The following is a 23427-nucleotide window of genomic DNA, read 5'->3' on the forward strand; positions in this document are numbered from 1 at the left end:
ATATTAGTAAAATTCAATTTTTAATGAGTTTCTCGTGCTAATTGTGCTTCTCAGTTGGGGGATATAATTCACACGCTTTTAATTATAACAAATACTCGGGATTGTATTTATTAAATTTGATTTTCACAATGACATTTCGTGCCATCCGTGTCAAGAGATTGCTCGACTTGTAGTCTTATTGAGTACTCTGCTGGATACCGGTAAAATTTAATTTTCAATGAGTTACATCGTTTTATTTTTGCTTATAAATTCGTGGAATAATATTCATACGCCTTTATTTGTAACACATACTCAGCAGCTGATTGATAATATTGAATTTATTATATATTATTTCGAGCTATCTGTGGCAAGGTGGACCGCGGTAGTTATTAATATTTTTACTTTTAATAAAAAGTACCAAGCCAACTATATTTTATCTTTAATGAAACAACGAATTAAAGTTCTTATGTGTAGATGGGTTCACTAGATTTATGTACCTGCTCTTACTCTTTTCAAAATCTTTGCAGAGTATCGACCATATTTATATTTCTTTTACTAGATTATCGGGCCGACCTTGCCTTGTGGTTTATTTTACATAGTCTAAAAACTTTTATCTTTTTTTGTCAATAGTAATTTTTGTAATTTTTTTACTTTATAAAAAAGCTCAATTTAGATTAATTATTCTTACCTTAATAGAAAACACGTGTTTATTGTAGATTGTAACTATTGGAGCATTATTTGTTGTAAATTATTTAATTTATACACCCACTTTTTACTTGCAAATAGGAAAGGTCTTTGAAAAATCTAATTAAAGAAATTTTATTGAAATCTCCTTTAATGTTCATAAAATTGTACACTTTAAACATCACAAAAGGATATTTTAAAATTTCATAATTACATTATTTTATATGTTTGTAAAAAATATTAATAAATAATATTTTCTTCATCACCGATTTCGGTAACCTGTTGACTATTGTTATTATTATTATTATTATTTATTTATTTATTTATTTCATATTGTTACTATTATCATTATTATTATTATTATTACTAGTATAATTTGTATTATTTGTATTTGTGTTATTATTATTATTATTGCAATTTTTTGCACTCCAATTTTATTCATAAATATTTTTTTTTTCACACTACTGTTAAACCACTGTTAAATTATTTATTGCACAATTATTTCTAAATTCTGTAAATAAATGATATATATTTTATTTCACAATTAGTAAAATCATCTATTGGAGTATAATATTCCTCGAGCAATAGAGCACTTATTAGCTGCATTATGAATGTAAAACATATACGTTCACTATGAGCCCTGTAATGCTATGAAAAATTATTTAAGGCAAAAATGCCCATGTATGCGCCATCTATTAGATTAATGCTACATCAATTAGAACGGCCTGTTTTATCTATTTTTTTAGCAATAAGCTTAGTCGCTAGTAGGTAGCACTGCTTAACATTTTTAACCATCATAAACGCCCCTTTATGATTCTCTATAGGATATCTTTAGTACAGCAGGTTCACCAACCTTACAATTCAAAAGTTCCTTATACCTTCTGCATTTTGTCCCTCCCTCTACGTATGATAGTAGCACTGACTTTTTCAACTCCGTTGACATACTTAGTATGTCTATCTCAATAATCTAAAGGTGGCGCTAAATGTTCCTTCTTATGAATAATAATCATAATATATGATGTGTATGTTTCATGTGGATTTACCTACGCTGTAATTTATATTTGTATACTAAAATAATTCATTATTATTTCATTAAATAAATAAATAATTTAAATAATTTAGGATCATCAAACATTAGGTATCTATTTTTTGTTGTCATTTTCATGTTTTTCGTTTTTATGAATAATATGTTTTTAAGTATTTATTATGTCATTATATTTATTTAATTTTCAGCATTAATTGTTTCAACAAACTTGGAAGAGATGGCACGTGATTTATTGATAAGGAAGTATTTTAACGAAGGATTTACATATAACGAAATAGTAAATTTTCTATATAAATATCACAACATTTCAATATCTCGTCGACATTTAATTCGAATTCTTAAAAAACTTGAACTGAAGCGTAAAAATATTGTTGAAGATTCCATGGAGAAAATTGGTTCTGCCGTGATTGACGAAATATACAGTAGTGGTTCGTGTATTGGCTATAAAAGAATGTGGCAACGTTTGAAGCTGCTTTATGGCTTAAAAGTAAAGAGGAGTACAGTTAATAAAATTTTACATATAGTTGATTCAGATTCTATCGAAGAGAGGTCTCGTCGACGATTGTTGAGACGTAAATATTCTGTTCCTGGACCTAATTTCCTTTGGCACATTGATGGCTACGATAAATTGAAACCCTTTGGGTTCGCTATTCACGGATGTCTTGATGGATTTTCTAGAAAAATTATTTGGTTGGAAGTCGCTACATCAAATAATAAACCGGAAATTATTGCCCATTATTTTTTAAAAGCGGTACAAAAATTAAAGTTACTTCCAACTTTAATTCGATCAGATTGTGGTACAGAAAATTGTATTGTTGAAGCTCTTCAGCAAACTTTACGTTTTCATCATGATGATAATTTAGCTGGTTGGAAAAGTTTTATCAAAGGCAAAAGTACGTCTAATCAGCGTATAGAAAGTTATTGGTCTCAACTCAGACGTCATGGTTTAGATTTTTGGATCAATTTATTTAAAGATTTACGCGAGAGAGGTCTTTATAATGATTCGTCAATATTACATGTTGAATGTTTACGCTTCTGTTTTGGGCATTTAATCAGAGCTGAATTGAAAATGATTCGTCATGAGTGGAATCGGCATCGTATAAGAAAACAAAAAGTCGTCATGTAGCTTCAGGAAAACCAAATTGTTTGTATTATCTTCCTGAGGTAATTGGGGCAAGGGATTACAAGAAATCAATTGATGAAAATGCTGTTAATATTCTCAAATTTGATTATACTCTGGAGCCTAAATTGTACAATGAATTGTTTTGTCAATTGGTAGATGTCTTGAACTTTATTTTAGAATCTTAAGTTTGTTAAAAATTTATACATAGTTTCAAACAAAATATCAAGATATTTAAAAAAAAATCGAAAACAAAAACACTCAATCTTTCCATTATTTTTTAAACACTGTTTTATGTCTTAAAATAATTTGATTGAGTTCAAAGTGAGAATACTAAAGGCAAAAGTTCAAACTCCAACTAATACAGTCTACAGATGTGGGCCGTCAATTGATTTGTTTCGTGGTCCTCATCAGACACACCGGTGAGCAATTTTATAGCTTGGAATCCTGGTGTTGTGATTAATGTAGTTGATGAACGCTTGTATTTATTTAAATATTTATTATCATTATTATTAATAATTTATAAATTAATTTTAATTCTATTTCTCGAGCACGGGTATCGGAATCTTCGGATCTCTAATGTCAAAAATTCATGAGTGTGAATGTAGCGGACAACAGACAATCGATAACTTTGAGAATCGATATCTCGGCGAAGGAACTGAATTTACAAAAATAAAAAAATGAAGTTATTCATAATTTGGATAGTTACAACTTCATTTATTTATATTTAAAAAAAAAAATTTTTTTTGAATCGAAATTTAAAAAATAAAATTTTAACAAGCGCTACAATCAACATTTTCTGAAGGAGGAATTAGAAATAATATATTTGCATCTTTTTTGCACTAATTTAGACCTGCATTTCTTTTTTATTTCAAAATTATTATTATTATATAAATTGGACTGTAACAATTAAAAAAAAAGACTTAGCATAAAAATAAAAAAATGAAGGTCTTTATTACATCAAAATCTACACCTGTCATTTTTCAGAACTTAATTTTTTTAATTTCCTATCAATTTATCCATTTTTTTCTTACCAGACAATTTTTTATTTTAATATATATCCATTTTACTGGATGTATACATCCATTTATATATATTAGGGTGCTTTTTTTCGACTATTTTTTTATTTTCGGTCTCATCGTGAAATTTTGTTGCACGTATCCAAAAAAAAATTCCCTAAAAGTTTAGGCCTTTAATATTAATATTAAGTCCTCAACCTAGGCGTCTAAAGATTTCCCGTTAAAAAAATACAGAAACTCTGATTTTATTATCTTTAAATTTCTATATCTCAGTGGCATTTCATAGCATCGTTTGGGCCATGGACGAATTTTTTTCAGATTTGAATGCTGTACAAAAGTGTTTTTTTTACGGCTAAGCCGTAACTCGAACCGGTGAGGTAGTGCAGGGCCTTTAAACTTAATTTTTCCATGAAATTTGCTTCTTTTCGCATTTATCTCGTGAATGACAAGAAATATTGATTTTAGCAACTTAGTGCTAAGGACCTTGATTTTTAGTAGGAAATTGAATTTTGTACAAGGTTATTGTTTACATTTTTTCTGTAGCTCTTGTCATTCACGAAATAAATGCTGAGAAGTAAAAGTGTTGAAAATTTTCAACAAATTAATTTCTTATTACAACATTGGTTTTTTTTTCTGAATTAATTTTTTCTCTTAGTGAACTAATTTACTTAATTGCCCACGCCAAATGTTTATCATATTAAATTTATGATACTGAAACTGACAGACATTTGATAATTTTTAGGATTCGCTTTTAATAAACTGTAACAAAAAAAAATTCCACATGCAAACCATTTAAAAATCTATGAGTACAAAATAAAAAATTGAATTATATAATAGTTTGTATGTTATAACTTATAATTATTTTATTTTTAGCTGTAGGACGACATACCACTAAAATGGATTTAAGAAGTGAATTAATTGAATGGCTGAAGAAAAATTGAGATGTTAAATTCAATACCCTTCGTTTTACAAATTTTATATCTCAGCCTGAAGTTCAGAAAGATTTGCATCTATATATTGAAGCTTTGAAGAAAAAAAAATTAATTTTATATTAATCGAGTGTAACGATTTTGAATAATATAATTTATGTTTGAAAAGTATAATTTTTAAGATGAACGAAAATTAACAAAGTGAATTTAGATTTGACTAATTTTACATAAATATATTAATTATTTATTTTTTTGTAAGTTGTACATATTTCATAAATTAATAATATAAAATAATAAATACAACGATCATGTGTGCTATTCAAGAATTTCTTTCGTTTTATAAATAAATAAATATACTTAAATTGTGAAATAATTATTATTAAAATTATCTTTTGAGAGCCGCTGCAAAATCAAGTGCAAGTGCGTCATTAATACAAAAATGATTATGCATCCGTTCTCGCTGAAACTGCAAAAAATGAGAAATTTCTAAAATGTCTAAAAAAAAATAATAATTTAATAAAGTAACTAATTAAAAATCTATTCGATTAAACTTACTTTCTGAATTCATGTAACAACTCTTCAAGCCAAAGGCTTATTCTTTCAATGATACTGTCATCGCGGTTACCGCAACAATCTTTGAAGAAAAAAGTATATAAATATTATTTATTTCTTTTCAGTTTTTCTATATTCTAAGATCTTTTTATTACCTGTATATGAATATCATGTGAAGCGATCAAAGTATTGTTTAAAACATCAACGTCGCCATAATTGTCAACAAATTTCGCTGGCACCGTCAAATCTCCAACATTATTTAAATCATTTTTAATCGCAGCATTTATTGCCTCGCGATATCAGAGAGAAATATCACGAATTTGAAAAAAAATTTCTCGTACTAATTCTACAAATGGATTCTTCAAGTCAATCATATTTATCTTAAAAATCTCAAACATATCATCTATTTGTTCATGCAAAACAACTTCGCTGTACATCAGCTTTGTGCACATATTCGTCAAACTTTCGTTGAATTCTTGAGTTTTCGCTACTTTTATTTCTTGTTCATTCGATTTTTTATCAGATTTCACTAAATTATAAAATTAATTGAAAATTCCGTTTCTTTCTGTTTTCATTCTCTCAATGAACCTTGAAAAAATAAAAAAAAATTTTTTTAATAAAATTTATTAATTCTTTAAACAGAATTCTTGATAAACTTACTGTCTTACTTGATCACGAACATTTTCTCGAGCTTTTCAAACGACTAAAAAAATAGTATATTACACCCCTTGGGAAGGAAAATAAGAGAAGTCTCAGATCACATGTAATTGTTGGCCGAGGCGAAGCCGAGGTCAACAAACATGTGATCTGAGGTTTTCTTTTTTACTTCCTAAGGGCTGTATACTATTTTTTTGTCCGACGAAGGCGGAAAGCGGCAATTTTGTTTAGCGCAGCGGGACGAAAGTTGCCACTTTCCGCCCGGAGGGCAAAAAAATTCATTAATTTCTTTCGCCCTAACAACGTGTTTCCACGGTGATCTCAAAGTTGCGAGGTACGTGTTGATCTACTTCAAATTTTTTCAATTCTTGACATACTGTTGTAAACTTTTTTTTATATTCTTCATATAATTTCCAGGGTATCATTAGTTACATTTTTCAATATATTTCTATCTCTTATTTTTATTATCTATTATTATTTCTATCTATTAAGATATACGAAAAATAAATCACTTGAGGCAGTAAAGCAATAAGATAATAGTTATAATTGTCTTGTAGAGTGCAAGGATTCCCTATCATATTTTTAAATTTTCTTAAATATAATACCTAAAAGATAAATTTTATTTACAAAGTCGTGGTATTAATTTATTTAGATAAAAAAAATTAAAAATAATCACTCTCGTGATCCCATTTGTCGATTTTATTGTCAGCGATACTAAAAATTTTAAGATTTTTCAAGTTTTCAACATTTTCAATCTCATAAATTTTGTTGCCAGCAATAAGAAGAACTTGTAATTTAACCAAACAGTTTAAATTTTCCATTTTTTTTATTCCGTTACAAAAAAGATCAAGATCTTGAAGATTCACCAGGGAGTCGAGGTTTCCAATAATGTGGGATATTATGAGTTTTGTTAGATTAGTCATAATCCAAAGATGGTCTATCTTCAAAATTTCTGTAGGAGTTAAAAATTTATTAATATCAATAAAAAATTGATACATGTATTTATAAAATACTTTATTAGAAAATTCAATTCGTATTTCGGTTACTTCATCCAATTTTATTCCATCACAAAATAGTCAGCTACCACGTTCACCCTTGGAAGCTTGTTCAGTAATTAAATTTACAAGAGTACTACAATTTATTATACTTGGTACATCATTAATTACTGAAAAAGGCTCATCAATGCTTATATTTGTTGACACATAAAAAGAGTAGGTGTTGAATCTGTTTAAATTGGTATTCTAGCAACTAAATGATAAATATCCATAACTAAAAATTGTTTTTATTATATTATTAATTATTATTTACTTATCGCCATTGAATAATTTTTATTATTTGTTTATACCAGTTTTTAACAATTTAGGATGAAGAATAAGTATTTTTTATTAGTTTTTACTTAATTAATCAGAATAGACATTGGTTTAAGGTGTGAAAAAGATTTTTTATATTTATAACTATTGTTATTATTTTTATCACTTGTTTTGTTTATCAGACCATCGATACATTGTTGTATCTTTCAGATATGGATTAATGCATTTTGTTTAGAATGTCTCCGGACCATGACACAAGCATACAGATCATAGCTGAAGGGTTTTTATTTATTATTTTTTATTTATAATTGACAAATGATAGCAAAATTAATAGACATCCAGAAACTTTGATTACGAAGTAAAGCTTTACAAAAAAACAAGTTTTGTTTTAAATTTTTATAGAAAAAAAAAGAGAGACCCTTTATAATTACCAAGTTTTTATTTTTATTTATACTATTAAACCAGGACTGATGTAACATTATTTAATGTTGCTAATATAAAATCAAGTTTTTTAAATTATAAACTAAATTCTTTTATTTTATTGGAAAATATCTATTCTTTGGAAACTTAATAGAGTTATATTAATTAACCTCAAGGCCGCCTTAAGTATAGCTTATTTAATTAAACTTTTTAGACAGAAGTCCTTAATCACTATAAATTTATATCAGTTAGCTCATTAGTGTTACTCATAAAATTAGTTTTACCAATACGATCACATGACTAATAATTCTGATTTTATAAATCTAATAATAACTAATTATTTAACTTAAAATAAACGTTGAGATCACAAGAATATTAATAAAAAAATGATGTGACTATGTTTTAAACAACTGTAACAATGAAAATTATTTTTAAATCAAAATAAAATAATTGTAATGCAAGTTTTTTTTTTTAAAGTTTTAGAAACATTTACCTTGCAATAAGTAACGTCACAGTAATTAGAAAACGATAATTAAAGTTTTTTTATATTTAAAAACTTTTTAAAATAAGTTTCAATTAGAGAAAATTAAATATGAGTTCGTTAAATAATTATTATTCATAATTTATAATTTATAGATCTAATTTTTACCCCAAATTGGCGTAACGTTCCAAAATATCTAATACTGAAGGCCGATTTTGGCAATCATAAGAAAAACTTTCGGAAAGTACAGATCTCAAATATAGTGGAATACAGGTCAAATCAGGTATTTTTTCTGCCGTAATATCATTTTTAATCCATCTTCGCTGTTTATATCACCCCAAATAGTTTTTTCTGAGTATAATTCCACTAGGGTGCAACCTAAAGCCCAAACATCAGAATAAACATTCGCTTCTGAATTTTGTAATAATAATTCAGGAGCCATGTATAATGGAGTTCCTCGAACAAATCTGGTACGGCCAATAGTGCTTTTCAACGAGAAAGTCATTTTCTTAAATTTGCTCAACCCCAGGTCACAAATTTTTACAAATCTACTGGTATCAACAAGGATATTAGATGGTTTGATATCCCCATGAGTAATAGGGTTCTCTTTGGAATGTACCCTGTGGAAAAGCCTGATAGAAAATATTAAGTTCCCATAAGAATCCTGATACGTCTATGTGGACCAAAAAATGCTCCGATATAAATGCTATCATAACTTATCCGTTGTTACCAAAAATTAAAATCTATCCGTGTTTTCCTTATCGTAATTCATAGGATTGTATCATTGTTTTCAATTGATTGGACTTTACTCGGATAATCGGTTAGAGTATTCATAGGGTTAAATACATCCCGATCGAAACAGTAATTTCATAAGCATATACAGTTGCTCGAAGCTATACTTTTTCGTCTGCAAATGCATTTAGGTCGTACAAGCTATATATGCATCGGATTTTCCAACTTATAGTTGAATTAGTATTACACAGGATGGTCTGCTCAATTTTTCTATCAGAAATTAACAGTAATTGCTCATTTAATTTTTCTCATCTCTATCGTTAATAATAATATATTTACAATACAGAAATGAGATTATGTTATATTTATTCATGAGGAAATGTTGTTTCAAAAACACATTAAATTCCAATAACTGAAACTGACATTCCATTAAGTTAACCGTAATTGAAACTATAAGCAATTGCAGTTTTTTTTTTGTATGAATTTTATAGGATATCACAACAATATTTCTTTGATTTTCTATATGTTATACACCTATATAAATCTTCCCATAATGAGAAACAATGAGAAACAATTTTTATCAGAAATTTTTTTTGAGTACCGATTGAGTCAGATATTCATTACAAAATACAATTCATTTATTTATTTCAGTTTTTAAGTTTAAACAAATTTAATTTCAGTTTCACCTGTAAAATCCAAAATGTCTCATTTGCAGTTACTGATTTTTATGATTAAAAGGATCGTATACGAATTTACTGTTTTAACCGTACAATCAAATAAATCTCATTAAAAAAATTATTAACAATCTTTATGATATTAATTATTTTTTGATAGATATTTTAGACACAAAAAGTAATTAGATATACTCTGAAATTGCTTTACAAAATAAAAAATAATCGTTACTTCAAAGTACCTATAAGCTAAAAGAAATTACGTGTTTAATTTTATAATTTGAAATAAGAAGAATGACTGACAACATTTGGATTACTTAAGAGAAAATAATATTTAATTTCTCATTTTCTATTAAGTATGAATTTATGTAATTGTAGTAGTTTTTAAAATTATACAACTTTAATAAAATGTTTATTTCTTACAAACAAAATAAACACCACAATCTTGAGTATTTTTAATAATAAAGAAGAGTAAGAGTTGTCTTTCTCACTTACCTAGTAAAATAAAGGGGTACGAGATGGAGAAAAAGCTTCCACTGAAAAGTAGGGGAAGTCGAATCTGAAGTGTTTGAAAGTATAAGAGTTCTATCGTAGACAGTCGAGTCGCGTTATAAGATCGCTCATTACAAGTCCGTAGATAGAAGTTTCCCATACTCCCTCCACACGTCTCTATACTCTTCATTGGCCAAGAGATCGAACTCTTAACGAGAATCGGCTGTACATAACTAAAGCCCGCCAAAGTGTGTAGAAGCCGGTAGTCACGTTGGCTGTCGTTTCAGTTGTTTTTAGCCGTTCACAGTGAATTAACTGCGGTGTTAAATTGACAAAAAAATTATTTAAATAATTAAAATTTAATATTTAATATAATTTCAAGTAATCCATTGACACCAACATACACGTAAGTACTGAATATTTTTATTAAGTTTTGGAAGAATAATTATTTTTTGATATTTAAAAACTTCTTCATTATTGTTTAATTTTGTAAGTATTTTACGACATGAGACTCTGCAGTAATTATTTTGAACAATGAAAATAAGTTTTAATTTTTATGTGTTGTAAAAATTACCGAATAACTGTTTCAATGTGCGTGAATATTTAACAGAGTTTTTGTTTTATTTGCTTATGATTAACGTAATAATAACATTACTTAATAGTATTGCAATTTTAAAATAAAGTTTGTTAATGTAGTGATATATTAATTCGAACAAGTGCCGTGCATAATATGATTGTATTAGTGTTTTCAGTTTAACAGGTAGAATATAGTAGGTACTATTGAAAAGTCAGCAATTGTATGTTAGAATTGTCTTATTAAACGATCGACAACCATGAGATTTTAAAAGATTTTATGTAGATTTCAGCTTAACTATTAATATCTATTGCGTTACATGAAAAAAGTTTTGTTTTTATTTCTAAATTCTAGTATTGCATTGTTTGCTGATTGACAACTTTTCAATTATTGCTTGACATTATGAGTGTTTTAAAACAGTAGACAGTACAGTGTTTATTTTTTTAATTACAATAAAATTTTTACTTTTAACTTGCTTTGTAAAAAATTACCAAGTAATTTTTGAAATCTGTTTCAATATTTGAGAGATTATTTGAATTATTTATTTGATTAAATATTGAAATCAGAATTTAATTATTTATTAAAGTGTTATTATAAGATTTTATAAAAAAATTATAATCGTCATAATAAATTTGTTCGAACAAGTGCCGTAATTGATATGATTGGATCAGAATTTCCAGTTTAACAGGTAGAATCTAGTAGATACTATTGAAAAGTCAGCAATTGTATGTTAGAATTTTCTTATTAAACGATCGATAACCATGAGGTTTTGAAAGATTTTATGTGGATTTCCAGCTTAACTATTAATATCTAATGCGTTAAATTAAAAAGTTTTGTTTTTTATTTCTAAATTCTAGTATTGCATTGTTTGCTGATTGAAAACTTTTCAATTATCGCTTGACATTATGAGTGTTTTAAAACAGTAGACAGTACAGTGTTTACTTTTTTAAATGCAATAAAATTTTTAATTTTAACTTGCATTGTAAAAATTACTTCGTAATTTTTTAAATATATTTCAATATTTGAGATATTATTTGAATTTGTTAATTTAATTAAATATTGAACTAAAAGTTTATTTATTTATTAAAGAGTTATTATGAGATTTTATAAAAAAATTATAACCGTCATAATAAATTTGTTCGAACAAGTGCCGTAATTGATATGATTGGATTGATATTTCCGGTTTAACAAGGTAGAATCTAGTAGGTACTATTGAAAAGTCAGCAATCATTATAATTATCATATATTTATAGCAGGTCAAAAATGACTTTAGGAACTTTCAATTGTTTTTATTAATAAAAGTAGGCTTACGAAGCCGGATTTTTGTTCAGAGACGTAAAAATATTTAAAATACGTGACATACACTGTTAACAAAACTAGTATCTTCTTACTTTACATATTTGTTTGATGTTGGATTAGAATAAATTTGTTAAATATAGATATTCAATTTAGTATGCATGCTCTGATTTTAGAAAAGTATGTACTATGTACTTAACTGAATCTATTTATTATATTCTAGTGACCTACGGATAATCACCATGTTTGCTTACATCAAGTTAGTAGATGAAGACAAATATGATACTATACCATTTACATGGGTAAAAAATTATGATCAAGTAAAGCTACCTGTAAATAGAAACAAACAACACTATATCTTATATGAAAATCAACCACCAAAAAAAGCTTTGCTGCTATTCGTTGAAGGTACGTATTCTATTGAATTTAATGTGTCCCTTTTAAACTCTTAAGAAAATGTATTGAACACTTTAAAATTACAAACAAAATTTGTCCTAATTTTAATATAAATGAAACCAAATGATTTTAATAACTGTATAAATGTAAAGTTTCAAAGGTTTTTTTTTTCAAACTTAGTTAATTTGTCTGTACGAATGCATAACAGTATTTTACACTATTATCCACTCAAAGAAATTAAAATATTTTATAATGTGGTTCTTATTACCACTGTTATCTTTATAATTTGGCATAATGTATTATATTTTCTATCGTCCCGGGAAAAAATGATCAGACCTGATCAGACATGAACAGGCATGAGTCTTCAGCCCTGATCAGACATGAAAAATGACCATGCCTGATCAGGCATGAATTGACCTGATCAGGCCTGATCAGACATGGTCAGGTCTGAAAACCCATTACTATTTTTAATTAATTATTTTGCTTAATTTTATGGTTGTAGTACTTGATAGAGTCGTACGCAATTCTCTATAATAAAATAAAATAAAAAAAAAAATAATTACATATTATTGTAAGGATGTAACACCAGCGGTCAACCATCCAACTACCAACCATGCTCAATGCTGTTTAACTCTGGTGTTATCCGTTTGCCTTGAATTTCCCGCCTGCTGTGCTGCTATATTAGATGTAACAATTCTATGAAGTACATAGAGTATCGAATAAGTTTATGATAAATATAATGTTAAAATTGGTTTTATAATATATTTTGATAGTCCTAATTTATTTATGTAACCGAATCTCATTATAATATCACATTTATTTAAATAATATAATAAGTAATGATTTTCATATTAGGCAGGAGCAGAGCAGACCATAACATCCCATAGAAAATGTAATAAATTTTTATTACAAAATTATTTAAATAAACGTAATGTTAAAAATAATTTTGCACTTTTTGTGATGACCAAAAATTTTTTTCGTCAAAGAAAAAATTTTTATCATATCTCTGACTATAGTCAGAGAGGAACAGTCATAAACAGGCATGGTCAGACATGAATAGACATGAACAGGTATGAACAGGCCTGAGCGTATTTAACACTTCAGACATGAACAGGCATGGACAGGTCTGATCAGGCATGGAGAGGTCTGATCAGGCATGGACAGGCCTGAACGTATTTAACACTTTAGACATGAACAGACATGAGCAGGCATGGATAGGTCTGGTCAGGCATGGACAGGCCTGATCAGGCCTGAGCGTATTTAGTACTCCAGATATGAGCAGGCATGAACAGAACTGATCAGGCATGATCATGTATAACTTCAGGCCTGGTCATACATGAACAGGCATGATCAGGTCTAATTTCAGGCCTGATCATACATGAACAGGCATGGTCAGGTCTGATCATTTTTTCCCGGGGTGTAATGTGATGGATGTGCTTATAATATTTATTATTTTTCAGATACAATTGATGTACTCGAAAAACAAATAAAATCAAAAAGAATCACAGTTCCACCTCCTCAAAATCAAGAAACAGCCACTGAATTAAGTGACACTGAAATTGATGAAAGCAGTGCGAAAAATAAAACAACTTCAAATGTTGACATAAATCCTGTTGTCAACCAACAATTAGAACAGTTGAAGGCTAAATTTGCGGTAAGTTTTTTTAAGGCATTATTATTTTAAATTAATTCTTAGATTTTCATAAATCTTTAATGAAAATTATTAAATAAACCTAGCTATTGGAATTGTCTATCATAAAAAAACTGTCATTTAAATTGGAACTATAAAACTATAAATTTTAATCATGCACTACATTAGCGTGCTTCAATCCCCAATAACAAGGAATCAATAATCAGTTTCCGATAATATCAACACTAAAAAACTTGTCACATTGTAGATTTGAAATTCAAATCTTTCAATTGAAAAAATTTTTCTATTCATTACTATAGTATTTAAAAAAAAAAATTAGTCATATCTTAGCATTGAAATCTAATGTTATTTTTGGAATTAAAAGTAAAGTATTTGATAAAATAACTCTTACGAACTTGTTCTTATTTCTTCTTTTCTTTCATTTGATTTTTAGGTGTCTTTTACGCGATTTTCAATTTTTATTTTTTACAAAATAGATTAGTAAAAGAGATCAGTTATTGAAATGATTTTTTTATACTTGTTTTTCGTTTATTATGTATGTATCATCATTAGTTATAATTAGTCTTGGACTATTATATTTTGAGAAAATAATATATTATTATTATATTGGTAATATGCTCATAAATTGATACTTTGAACTACAGTTTAGCGATTCAATTTATTTCAATAGTATCGTATGAATCAGTAAAATTAAAAATGTATTTTTAATTTTTTAACTTCTGAATTAACCCATCGCCGATAGTAAAGCTACTTTTGAAAATTACCGTTTTCTTACTATCTCTAATTTTTAAGCATAATTATTCAAGATTTCACATTTAATCAATCTTTATAAATGCAGTTCGATTCTTCATTATCGATAGAGATGAAACAGCAAAAGAGCCGACGGATAAATAAACAATATTTATTTAAAGATTATAATCCTTATCAAGTTAGTAGAGCAACTCGATCTCGACATAAAAATAAAATAAAACAGCTGTATGAAAAAAATTTATTCTCAGGAGGTAACGTATACATGCATTCTGGAAAAAAATCTATATTCATTATTTTTTTTGAAATGGCAAAACCTAAGTTCTCTTTGATCAATTTATAGAAAACAGTCCTCAAAACATATTTGATGCTAATAATACAGATTTTCCAATAACTAAGCCATTAGTTTCTAATACGACAAAATTGCTTTAGTCATCCATTAGCTCTACTTCTGTAGTGTCATTAGAACAACACCAACACCCTATGGAAGAAAATTCCACCATGGACTTCAGTACTAGCTTAGTAGACTCGCATTGTATTTCTAAGGAAACTCAGATAGATTGTTCGGATCCTCATCAACAACAATCTACTCACAATCAATGTGACGTATCATCAAGATATTTAGAAAACGGCAATACTTTAGATGATAAACTAAGTTTCGAAAGTAACTTCTCAAATGATAAGCCGTATTCTGATAGCGACAGCGACTCAGATAGTGAAGTAACTTCTGATAGCGACAGTGACTCAGATAATGAAGAAACTTCTGATAGTGAAAGTGAAGTAGATTCAGAGCAAGATTCAGAATATGAGCAAACTACCGAGTCGGATTCGGACAATTCATCGACCGATGACTCATTTCGTTTTAACTGTGATAAAATGAATGGTTCTACAATCATGTTTCCACAGTCAAGTAGTACTGTCTCAGATGTATTGCTAATGGTTACGGCATTTTCAGTATCTACACATTTGACAAGAAATGACCAAGATGACTTAATTAATTTAATAAAAGTTTTAGCTGGTCCAGCATTTGAATCTTGGAATGCTTCCCATTATTCACGATCGAAAGCATATAATCCTCCAAGAAAGAAAATTCAATCAAATTTTTATTGCCAGACAGAAAAATGTCAACGCATTTTACATACAAGGAAATTATCGGATAAGGACAAAAAAATAAAAGTTCAATGTTCTGACTGTAAAGCAAAGTATAAACTATCATCGGCGAGTAAAAATCAATTTATCATTATTGATTTGAAATATCAATTGAAATTATTATTCAGAGATACGGAAGTAAAAAATGATTTATTAAATACAATGGAAAAATTGAGATAACCGCGAAATGATGGAGTTATAAATGATATATATGACAGCCAACTGTATAAAGCTGTACAAAAACTTTCACCAGGCGTATTGACTTACAACGTCAACACAGATGGCGCACCACTTACAAAAAGCTCCAAACGAAATATGTGGTCAATACAACTTCATATAAATGAATTATCACCAACATTGCGGTTTCGTAACGTTCTTCTTGGTGGTTTATACATTACATCGGCTGAGCCATCTCCCGAATTTATGCAAACTTACATGTCAAAATTTCTTGAAAAAGCAAATAATATAATGGAAGCTGGTATAAATATAACTGATAATGAGGATCGAATAAGAAATTTAAAATTTTTCTGTCTTTTATTATGCGTAGATTCGGTTGCTAGACCAGTTATCCAAAACCGTTTCCAGTTCAACGGATATTTAGGTTGTAGTTGGTGTTATGCGACTGGAGTTTACGATAGTTCTGCTATGAGATACCCTATCACTCAACAAGTTCCATTATTGCGAACAAATCAAAGTCATATTAAAGATGTAGAACAAGTGGAAAAATTGGGAAAGTCAATAAACGGCGTCAAAGGTAATTGTGCAATGCTAGAATTGAAACATTTCGACTGCGTGTGGGGTTTTCCTTTAGATTACATGCACGGCATTTTATTAGGTGTATCCCGACATTTATGGGCATTGTGGACTAAACCAGGAACTCCATATTATTAAAATCCTCAACAACGAAAAAAAGATCATGGCTCGTCAATTACACATTAAAAGACCTCAAGAAATTCATAGACTTGTGAGAACAGTAGATCAAACAGCAAAATGGAAAGCTTCAGAATGGGAATCGTGGCTATTATTTGATAGTGTACCGTGTCTAGCGGGTATTCTCGATGAAAAATGTTTTCAGTCGTACCTCCTATTAGTTTCAAGTATATATACGTTGATGACAGACAATATAAGTGAAGAAGATCTTTTACTATGTGAAATAAATTTACTTCAGTTTATACGTGATTGTCAACTAATTTACGATGTTAACTCGATGACATTTAACTTACACTCATTGTTGCATGTTGTAGAATCAGTTAGGCAAAGTGGACCATTGTGGTCAAGTTCTGCTTTTCCTTTTGAAAGCATGATTTTTCTTATTAAACGTTACATAACAGGAGGTAGTGGTGTCTCAAATCAAATAGTTAATTCTATATTGAAAGAGAAAAATATTAGATGCAACATTGACTATAATACTGAATCTGTGAAATGCCGTAATTATTGTAAGGATCTGTTTAAGCCACGAAAACTGAAGAACTGTACACGAAGTGATGATCATGCTTTACTGATTGGCACTGAGAAATCACCGGACGATCAATTGATTCTATTGATGCACCAATATTTTGACAATACTCATTCAACTAAAGTTTATGATCGATGTATTTATAATAAAATGGTGCTTCGCAGCACAGCTTATACACGTCCTACAAAAACAAACGATACTGTAGTTCAGTTAGATACAAAAAAATTTATTCGGATTAATGGTTTTTTCTCTTTAAATAATACGTGTTATCTTTATAGCAATCAAATATTAACTGTTCAAACAGCTTTCCAATAAAATGTTCAATTATCTCATATCTTACAAGTAAGAAGCATAAGACAAGAAATTTTGATCGCCAGTATTCAAAGTATACGAACAAAAGTTATTTTTTTTTCAACTGGTGAAAATGATTACATTTGCTTCTTCCCTAAAAATTTGGGGACATAATTATTCATTGTATTATGTTAATATTATGTGTTATAGTAATCTTTTTTCATGTATTATTAGTCATTTTTCTCTATTAAAATTATGCTAAAAAATTCTGAAAATTCATACATTATCTCATTACATTTTTCGCACAAAAACTAGTTTATTATAATAACAGAAATGGTTGAACCAATTAATAACAAATAAATATTTAAGTAATGTTAAAGCAGAGCACTATAACTTATAAATTTCTATGAACTCACTATCTGTAACTTACTTTATAGCATTGACTATTACTGTAATTTTACTTTCATTGTTAATATTGCTTAATTAGAAAGTATGTCTAAAAAGTTTTTCAAAATTAAACTGTGTATATTAAATCATATTTTATTGAATAAACAAAATTTGAATATTTTAATACTAACAGGCTATTAGTAATGGGACAGAAGTTCATGACAATTTGGCAACCAAAGTTCATGACAATAATGATAAAGAAAATTCAAAATTCATATTAAATCATAGTAAAGATCATGAAAATGTTCTGAAAGAAGTGACTACTCCTCCAAAAACACTACATCCAGAAAAATTGGACCTACTTTCAATGAAGATTGAAAAAAAGTCGAAGGAAGTCAAAGTCAGTTGCATCCATTTTACTGTAGATTGTTTCATTTTTCTATATAAATTAAAAATTTCGCTTTTGTTATTTATTATGAGATCAAAATTTGAATATTCTTGCTTATAAAATTTATTAGACATATTTTGCATCTTACATCTATGAAGTGTTTTTTTGTTTTTATTGTATATGTAAAAAATTTTGTTTACAATATCTAAATTCCGTTCAAATAGTCGGCGATAATTCATACTATTTTACAGAAAAGAAAGCGTGATCCGGAATCATTGATGGAAACTATGCCCAACAAAAAATCTCGTAAAAATCGTAAAGACAAAAAATCTAAAGGGATGAAGGTAAAAATTTAAAACTAAATTGTAAATTATAATATTATTTATTTTTAATAATAATAATTAAATACATTCAAAGATCAGAATTAAATAATTTAAAACGAATATAATTGAAGGCAAAAATACAAAATTTCTAAGATTAGCTCTTAAACGATGCTCACTGATTTAGAGTAAACTGCTAACTGAAATAGAGTAAATTTATTACAGTAAAAAGTTATCTATTGCAGATGCGGGAAAAAAAATTTTTATGTCCTTTTCTCATACGTAGTATAAAAATTGATTTATCAGTGAAAATTATAATAAAGTATTTATCGAAGTGAGTGACTGTATAGATATATATTTTTTTTTCTTTTTCAGAAATCGGCAGATTCTAAAAAACAGAGAAACTCTATCATAGAAAAAACAACAAGCTATTTAAGTCATGATGGTGGCAGTAGACAGGTGCAAAATGTCAGTATAATTAAAAATAGCTCATATCAGACAATTTCGAAAATGTTTAAAGTATCTAATATCAATCTATAAATATTTCTAGAATGGATCTATGAAATCAACAGGATTAGTAAAATTACAAGTTAAGAAAGACGATAAATCTATTACAGTAACAAAAAGCGACGCACATGATATTCTTCCAGATGGACTTCCAAATCGAGATATAGTCGAGGGAAATAAACAAAAAGAAATTATTTCAGAGGAACATGACAATGACCAACTATCTCAAGTAATATGATAAAAAATTATTTTAAATTGAAATATCCGTGAGCGGAACACTTATCTCTATCTAAAAAATTATGCTAAAATCTTAGAAATTGTTATGATTTAGGTTAACAATATGTTGATATTGCACTATAAAAATTTTGAGAGTATTAGTGACATTCATTAAACCGTAGCGGTTTTTGTCTTGTGAATTTCATAGAAATGTAACTATTAAAATTATCTTTAACGCGCAACTTTTTACAGATTTTGTTACTTCTCAAGTAAATCTGGCATGTGGATTTAAGAAATACCATAAGTTCAAAAATTTATTTATGTATGTATTTATAGAATACTGAAAACCCTGAATACGTCACTGAAATTAGTATACATACATAAATTTATGTGAAGTTTTTCCGAAAGCACTTGTAATAAGTTTTAATTTACATTACTTTTTCATTTACATTACTCAAATTGCGATTTTAATAAAAATTCTTTATTAAGCTTTAAATTCTATGAAATTTTTCCATTCCATTCATTTTCACAACTTTACGAGTTGTTAGTCGAACTTTGAAATGTCCTTCAATTTGCTCAACATAAGACTTTTTTTCTTAAAAAAAAATTGATTCTTATTAATCAAATTTTTGAGTTTAAAAACGCCTCTAAGTTGACGAGAATTAGGAAATAAATTAAAAATAATAATGTTGGCCTGTCGAAATAAAAAGGATGAAAAATTTTATCAATATTTGATAGAATTTGCATTATTTCTGCTTAATGCAAATTTTCAAATTTTATCTTAACATATTTTCAGACAAAAATAAGTGGATCTCAAGAAGTTGATCCAACGGTATCAGAAATTGCTGAAACTCCCGAATTTCTTGAGCACATTAACTTGATTAAAGACTCGACCGCAACTACCCTGAATGCCAACAATACTTCTCTCGAAAGTGGATCAACAAAAACTGTCTTGGAAGAAAGTGCCGCTGAGCAAGATGACGTATGTATACAATGATTAATTTATCATGATAATATGATAATAACGTAATAACTTTTAATAAAAATTAATATTTTTTAAGTGTAGAGAATATATTAAGCTTCATATTTTATCGATAAAAAAATAAGTGGATATCGTACATAAGTACACAGAAAAAAAAATGTTTTTGAACCAAGTATATAATTTTGAAGAACTGAATATTCTTGATTTGAGTAGAAAAATTTTTGATTTAAGGAAATTTTACTTGATTAAAGAATTTTTTGTCTTCAATTACCCTCTTCAAGACAATTCAAGACAATTACCCTCTTCAAAATTATATTCTTGGTTCAAGAATTTTTCTCTTGAATCAAGTAAATTTTTTTTCAGTGTAGTAACTATAAAATATTCGAAATATTTTATGATTCTTTCGAGTGCTTATCTTCTTTTATATCTTGCAAATGTGAAAAATATGAAACGAACTTCAATAAAATATAAAAATTTTTTATAATAATTAAATAAAAATTTGAATTTTTACCGTCTTACTAGCTACTCAAAAAAATGGTAAAAATTGTTGCCGGCTTTTTTGTGATATTTTTCCCCTTTAGTATGCGAAAATACAATATAACTAATGAAGCTGTTAATTGGAAATCACATCATTAATTTTTCAGTTTTTAACTGTTCCATCAGTTATGAAAATTTGAAGCTTTCTCATAACTAATAGAAATCAAACTGTGAATTTTAGAACTCTATTTAATTAAATAATTTATTATAAAATATTAAGCTTAAATAATCAAACGATAATAAATTGTTACCTGTCATTCAAAGAATGTATAACAAATGAATTCTAACAAAACGAATAATATAGTTATTTTATCATTTTATTTATGTAAAAGCCAGTGTGTTTCTTTCGAATTTTCTATTTATCATATTACTTACAGATTTCCTGTGAACCTTTTCGTTCTTTCGATCAGCCTGTGAATGAGTCTTTGAAGAAGAAGAAGAAAAGTAAGCTTTCAGACAAAAAGCCGAAACGTAGCAAAAGTTCGAAGGTGCGTAATTAAAGTAATAAAACTATTAAAATCAAATGAATCAGTTTTTCAAATATTAATAATTTATTTCGCTTTAATATAACATACTTTACTGTGTTACAGAAGAGTAAAATCAAAAATCAAAGAAATGAATCGGAAAATGGCGTTATGAACGAAGTAAGACAGGAAATAAATGACATTAAAAAAAGTCAAGAGGCTTTTCAGCAAGTAGTCACCGCAGCTTTGCAGACAATTTTGTCAAATTGGCAGCAGATTCAAAGTAATATTATATATATTATAAATCATTTCCATTTAAATTCATTGTTACTATATCAGTAATACAAGAAACTAGTGCAAAAATCGGTTAAAAAAACTCTACAATTTGATATAAGTAATAAAACTAAAATAACAAAGACCAATATTCGTAAACTGTCATAGATTTTATTTTCGTTTTTTTTGAGATTATTTCTCCAAGTAATACATCGAAATAGTTCGTACTTTCTTCAAGTTAAAATACACGTAATATATACTAGCTTATATAATTTTTCTTAATAATACCTTCGCACCATCATTGAATCTCTAAATATCACTTGTTAGCCAACATAACTAATACGATTTAAAAGGAAAAATCGACATTTCATGTAACATGAATCAATTTACATTTTGCGATCGACAATAATGCATACTTTATTTAGAACTGATATGGATTAATTCATATCTATGATTATTTTCAGGTACACGCGCAACAGTACCGACAGCAGTTCAAGCAATAGATTTCGAAAATATACAAGTGCTTCCGCCAGTTGGTTTTATACGGACAGACACCGAAATGGTAAATTTTTATTTAAACTAAAAAATTTGAATCTAATTATTTTATTGTTGCTGTAGAAAAAATTGAATCGCTGCGTTTACTCTAATGAAAAGTATCCTAAAAAATACTTGTTTTTCAATTTTTTTTTGTCGATTGCATGAAAAGCTATCTCAAGTTTACTTATCAAACTTTAAAAGAGACCTATAATTTGATAAATGATCAGCGATTAAATATTCTATAGAAATCTTTTTCAAGTGTTAACTTGGAGTGTTTATTTACTTTTATTAATTATTTTTCAATTACTCGATATATGAAAATATATGCTGCGATGAAAATAAAAATGCGCAAAAAAAATTAATTGATCCAAGTCGGAAAAATGCTCTATTAAACATCTGATTTAACAATAAATTCAAGAGAAAAGATCTAATCACTAGAGTACTAGAGCCATATATGATAGTTAAATTTGTCATTAAAGACAAATTTGGGAATTAGGGATATAAAGGATAAAGGCGAAGGGGAGGACCTTTACTCAGTAGGAATTTTTCGGTAACTGAAAAAATAATTCAGACAGCTCAGACCGGGACTCTACCAGTTAAGGTATCCGAGACACTGTCCGTAACTACTATTCAGTCACCTAATAAGACCTATCGAGTAATAAACACCACCGTCCATCTTACGGTTAAGAGCCATATATGAAAGTACAGCTTGCAATTAACCGCTTGTCTCTTATACTTTTTATTAATTGCTGTAATCGAAATATTTTTAGATTCATTGTGGTCAAAATGTCTGGATTACTGTTCAAGATTATAATAATGCAAAAGCTGCAGCTGGGACTGATGCTATCTTTGTAAAAATATAGCAGTAAATATATTTACTCGAGACGTATTAAAGACCAGTAGTATAACAGGTAAAAGAAGCAACAGAACCAAAGGACTTGCCAAACCAAAACTAGATCCCATCAAAATGCTTGCTGTTAGAGGTAAATTAATTTTATTTTTAGTTAAAAAATTAATTTTGTTGAGGGTAATTAAATTTTTTTACAGGTATTTACAGAGATTATCTAAAGGAACACAGGCAATTGTCAGAAAAACATATCAATGAGAAGATTGACGACTACGTGGAATATATTCGGGGAAAAATTTCAGATCTAGAAAGACCAAA

At 27.9% G+C, this 23427-nt stretch overlaps 2 protein-coding genes and 1 long non-coding RNA gene across 5 annotated transcripts; 2 read left to right on the top strand and 1 right to left on the bottom strand.

The window, feature by feature from the left end:
• Positions 1 to 754: 754 nt before the first annotated feature.
• On the top strand, positions 755 to 5271 carry LOC141534518 (uncharacterized). Of its 3 annotated transcripts, none has more exons than XR_012480427.1 (4): positions 755 to 1427; positions 1488 to 1801; positions 1897 to 3250; positions 4721 to 5230. XR_012480427.1 is itself a non-coding variant. In XM_074253910.1 (4 exons), exons 2-3 carry the CDS (start codon positions 1926 to 1928, stop codon positions 2832 to 2834), a joined length of 813 nt encoding a protein of 270 aa, XP_074110011.1. In that variant the 5' UTR covers positions 755 to 1801; positions 1897 to 1925; the 3' UTR covers positions 2835 to 3250; positions 4721 to 5224. The 3 variants fall into 3 exon arrangements, 1 of the variants encoding a protein (XP_074110011.1); XM_074253910.1 differs by having other exon boundaries at positions 755 to 1801; positions 1897 to 2136; positions 2233 to 3250; positions 4721 to 5224; XR_012480428.1 differs by having other exon boundaries at positions 755 to 1801; positions 1897 to 2195; positions 4721 to 5271.
• Positions 5139 to 5623, bottom strand: LOC141534519 (uncharacterized). Its single transcript, XR_012480429.1, has 3 exons — positions 5484 to 5623; positions 5332 to 5410; positions 5139 to 5242 (listed from the first exon to the last, which is right to left on the bottom strand). It is a non-coding gene; the product is annotated as an uncharacterized LOC141534519 (long non-coding RNA).
• Positions 5624 to 11853: 6230 nt separating this feature from the next.
• On the top strand, positions 11854 to 23427 carry LOC141534468 (uncharacterized). The gene is made up of 13 exons (XM_074253833.1): positions 11854 to 11867; positions 12185 to 12369; positions 13818 to 14011; positions 18232 to 18438; positions 18678 to 18770; positions 19122 to 19214; positions 19297 to 19482; positions 20266 to 20451; positions 21366 to 21476; positions 21579 to 21735; positions 22190 to 22287; positions 23033 to 23245; positions 23310 to 23427. The coding sequence occupies exons 2-12, from the start codon at positions 12204 to 12206 to the stop codon at positions 23123 to 23125; spliced, it is 1584 nt and encodes a 527-aa protein (XP_074109934.1). The 5' UTR covers positions 11854 to 11867; positions 12185 to 12203; the 3' UTR covers positions 23126 to 23245; positions 23310 to 23427.

Source organism: Cotesia typhae, unplaced genomic scaffold (assembly GCF_013202065.1).
Source record: "Cotesia typhae breed Kobodo isofemale line unplaced genomic scaffold, CoteBio_Ctyphae scaffold_13, whole genome shotgun sequence".
Classification (NCBI taxonomy): Eukaryota; Metazoa; Arthropoda; class Insecta; order Hymenoptera; family Braconidae; genus Cotesia; species Cotesia typhae.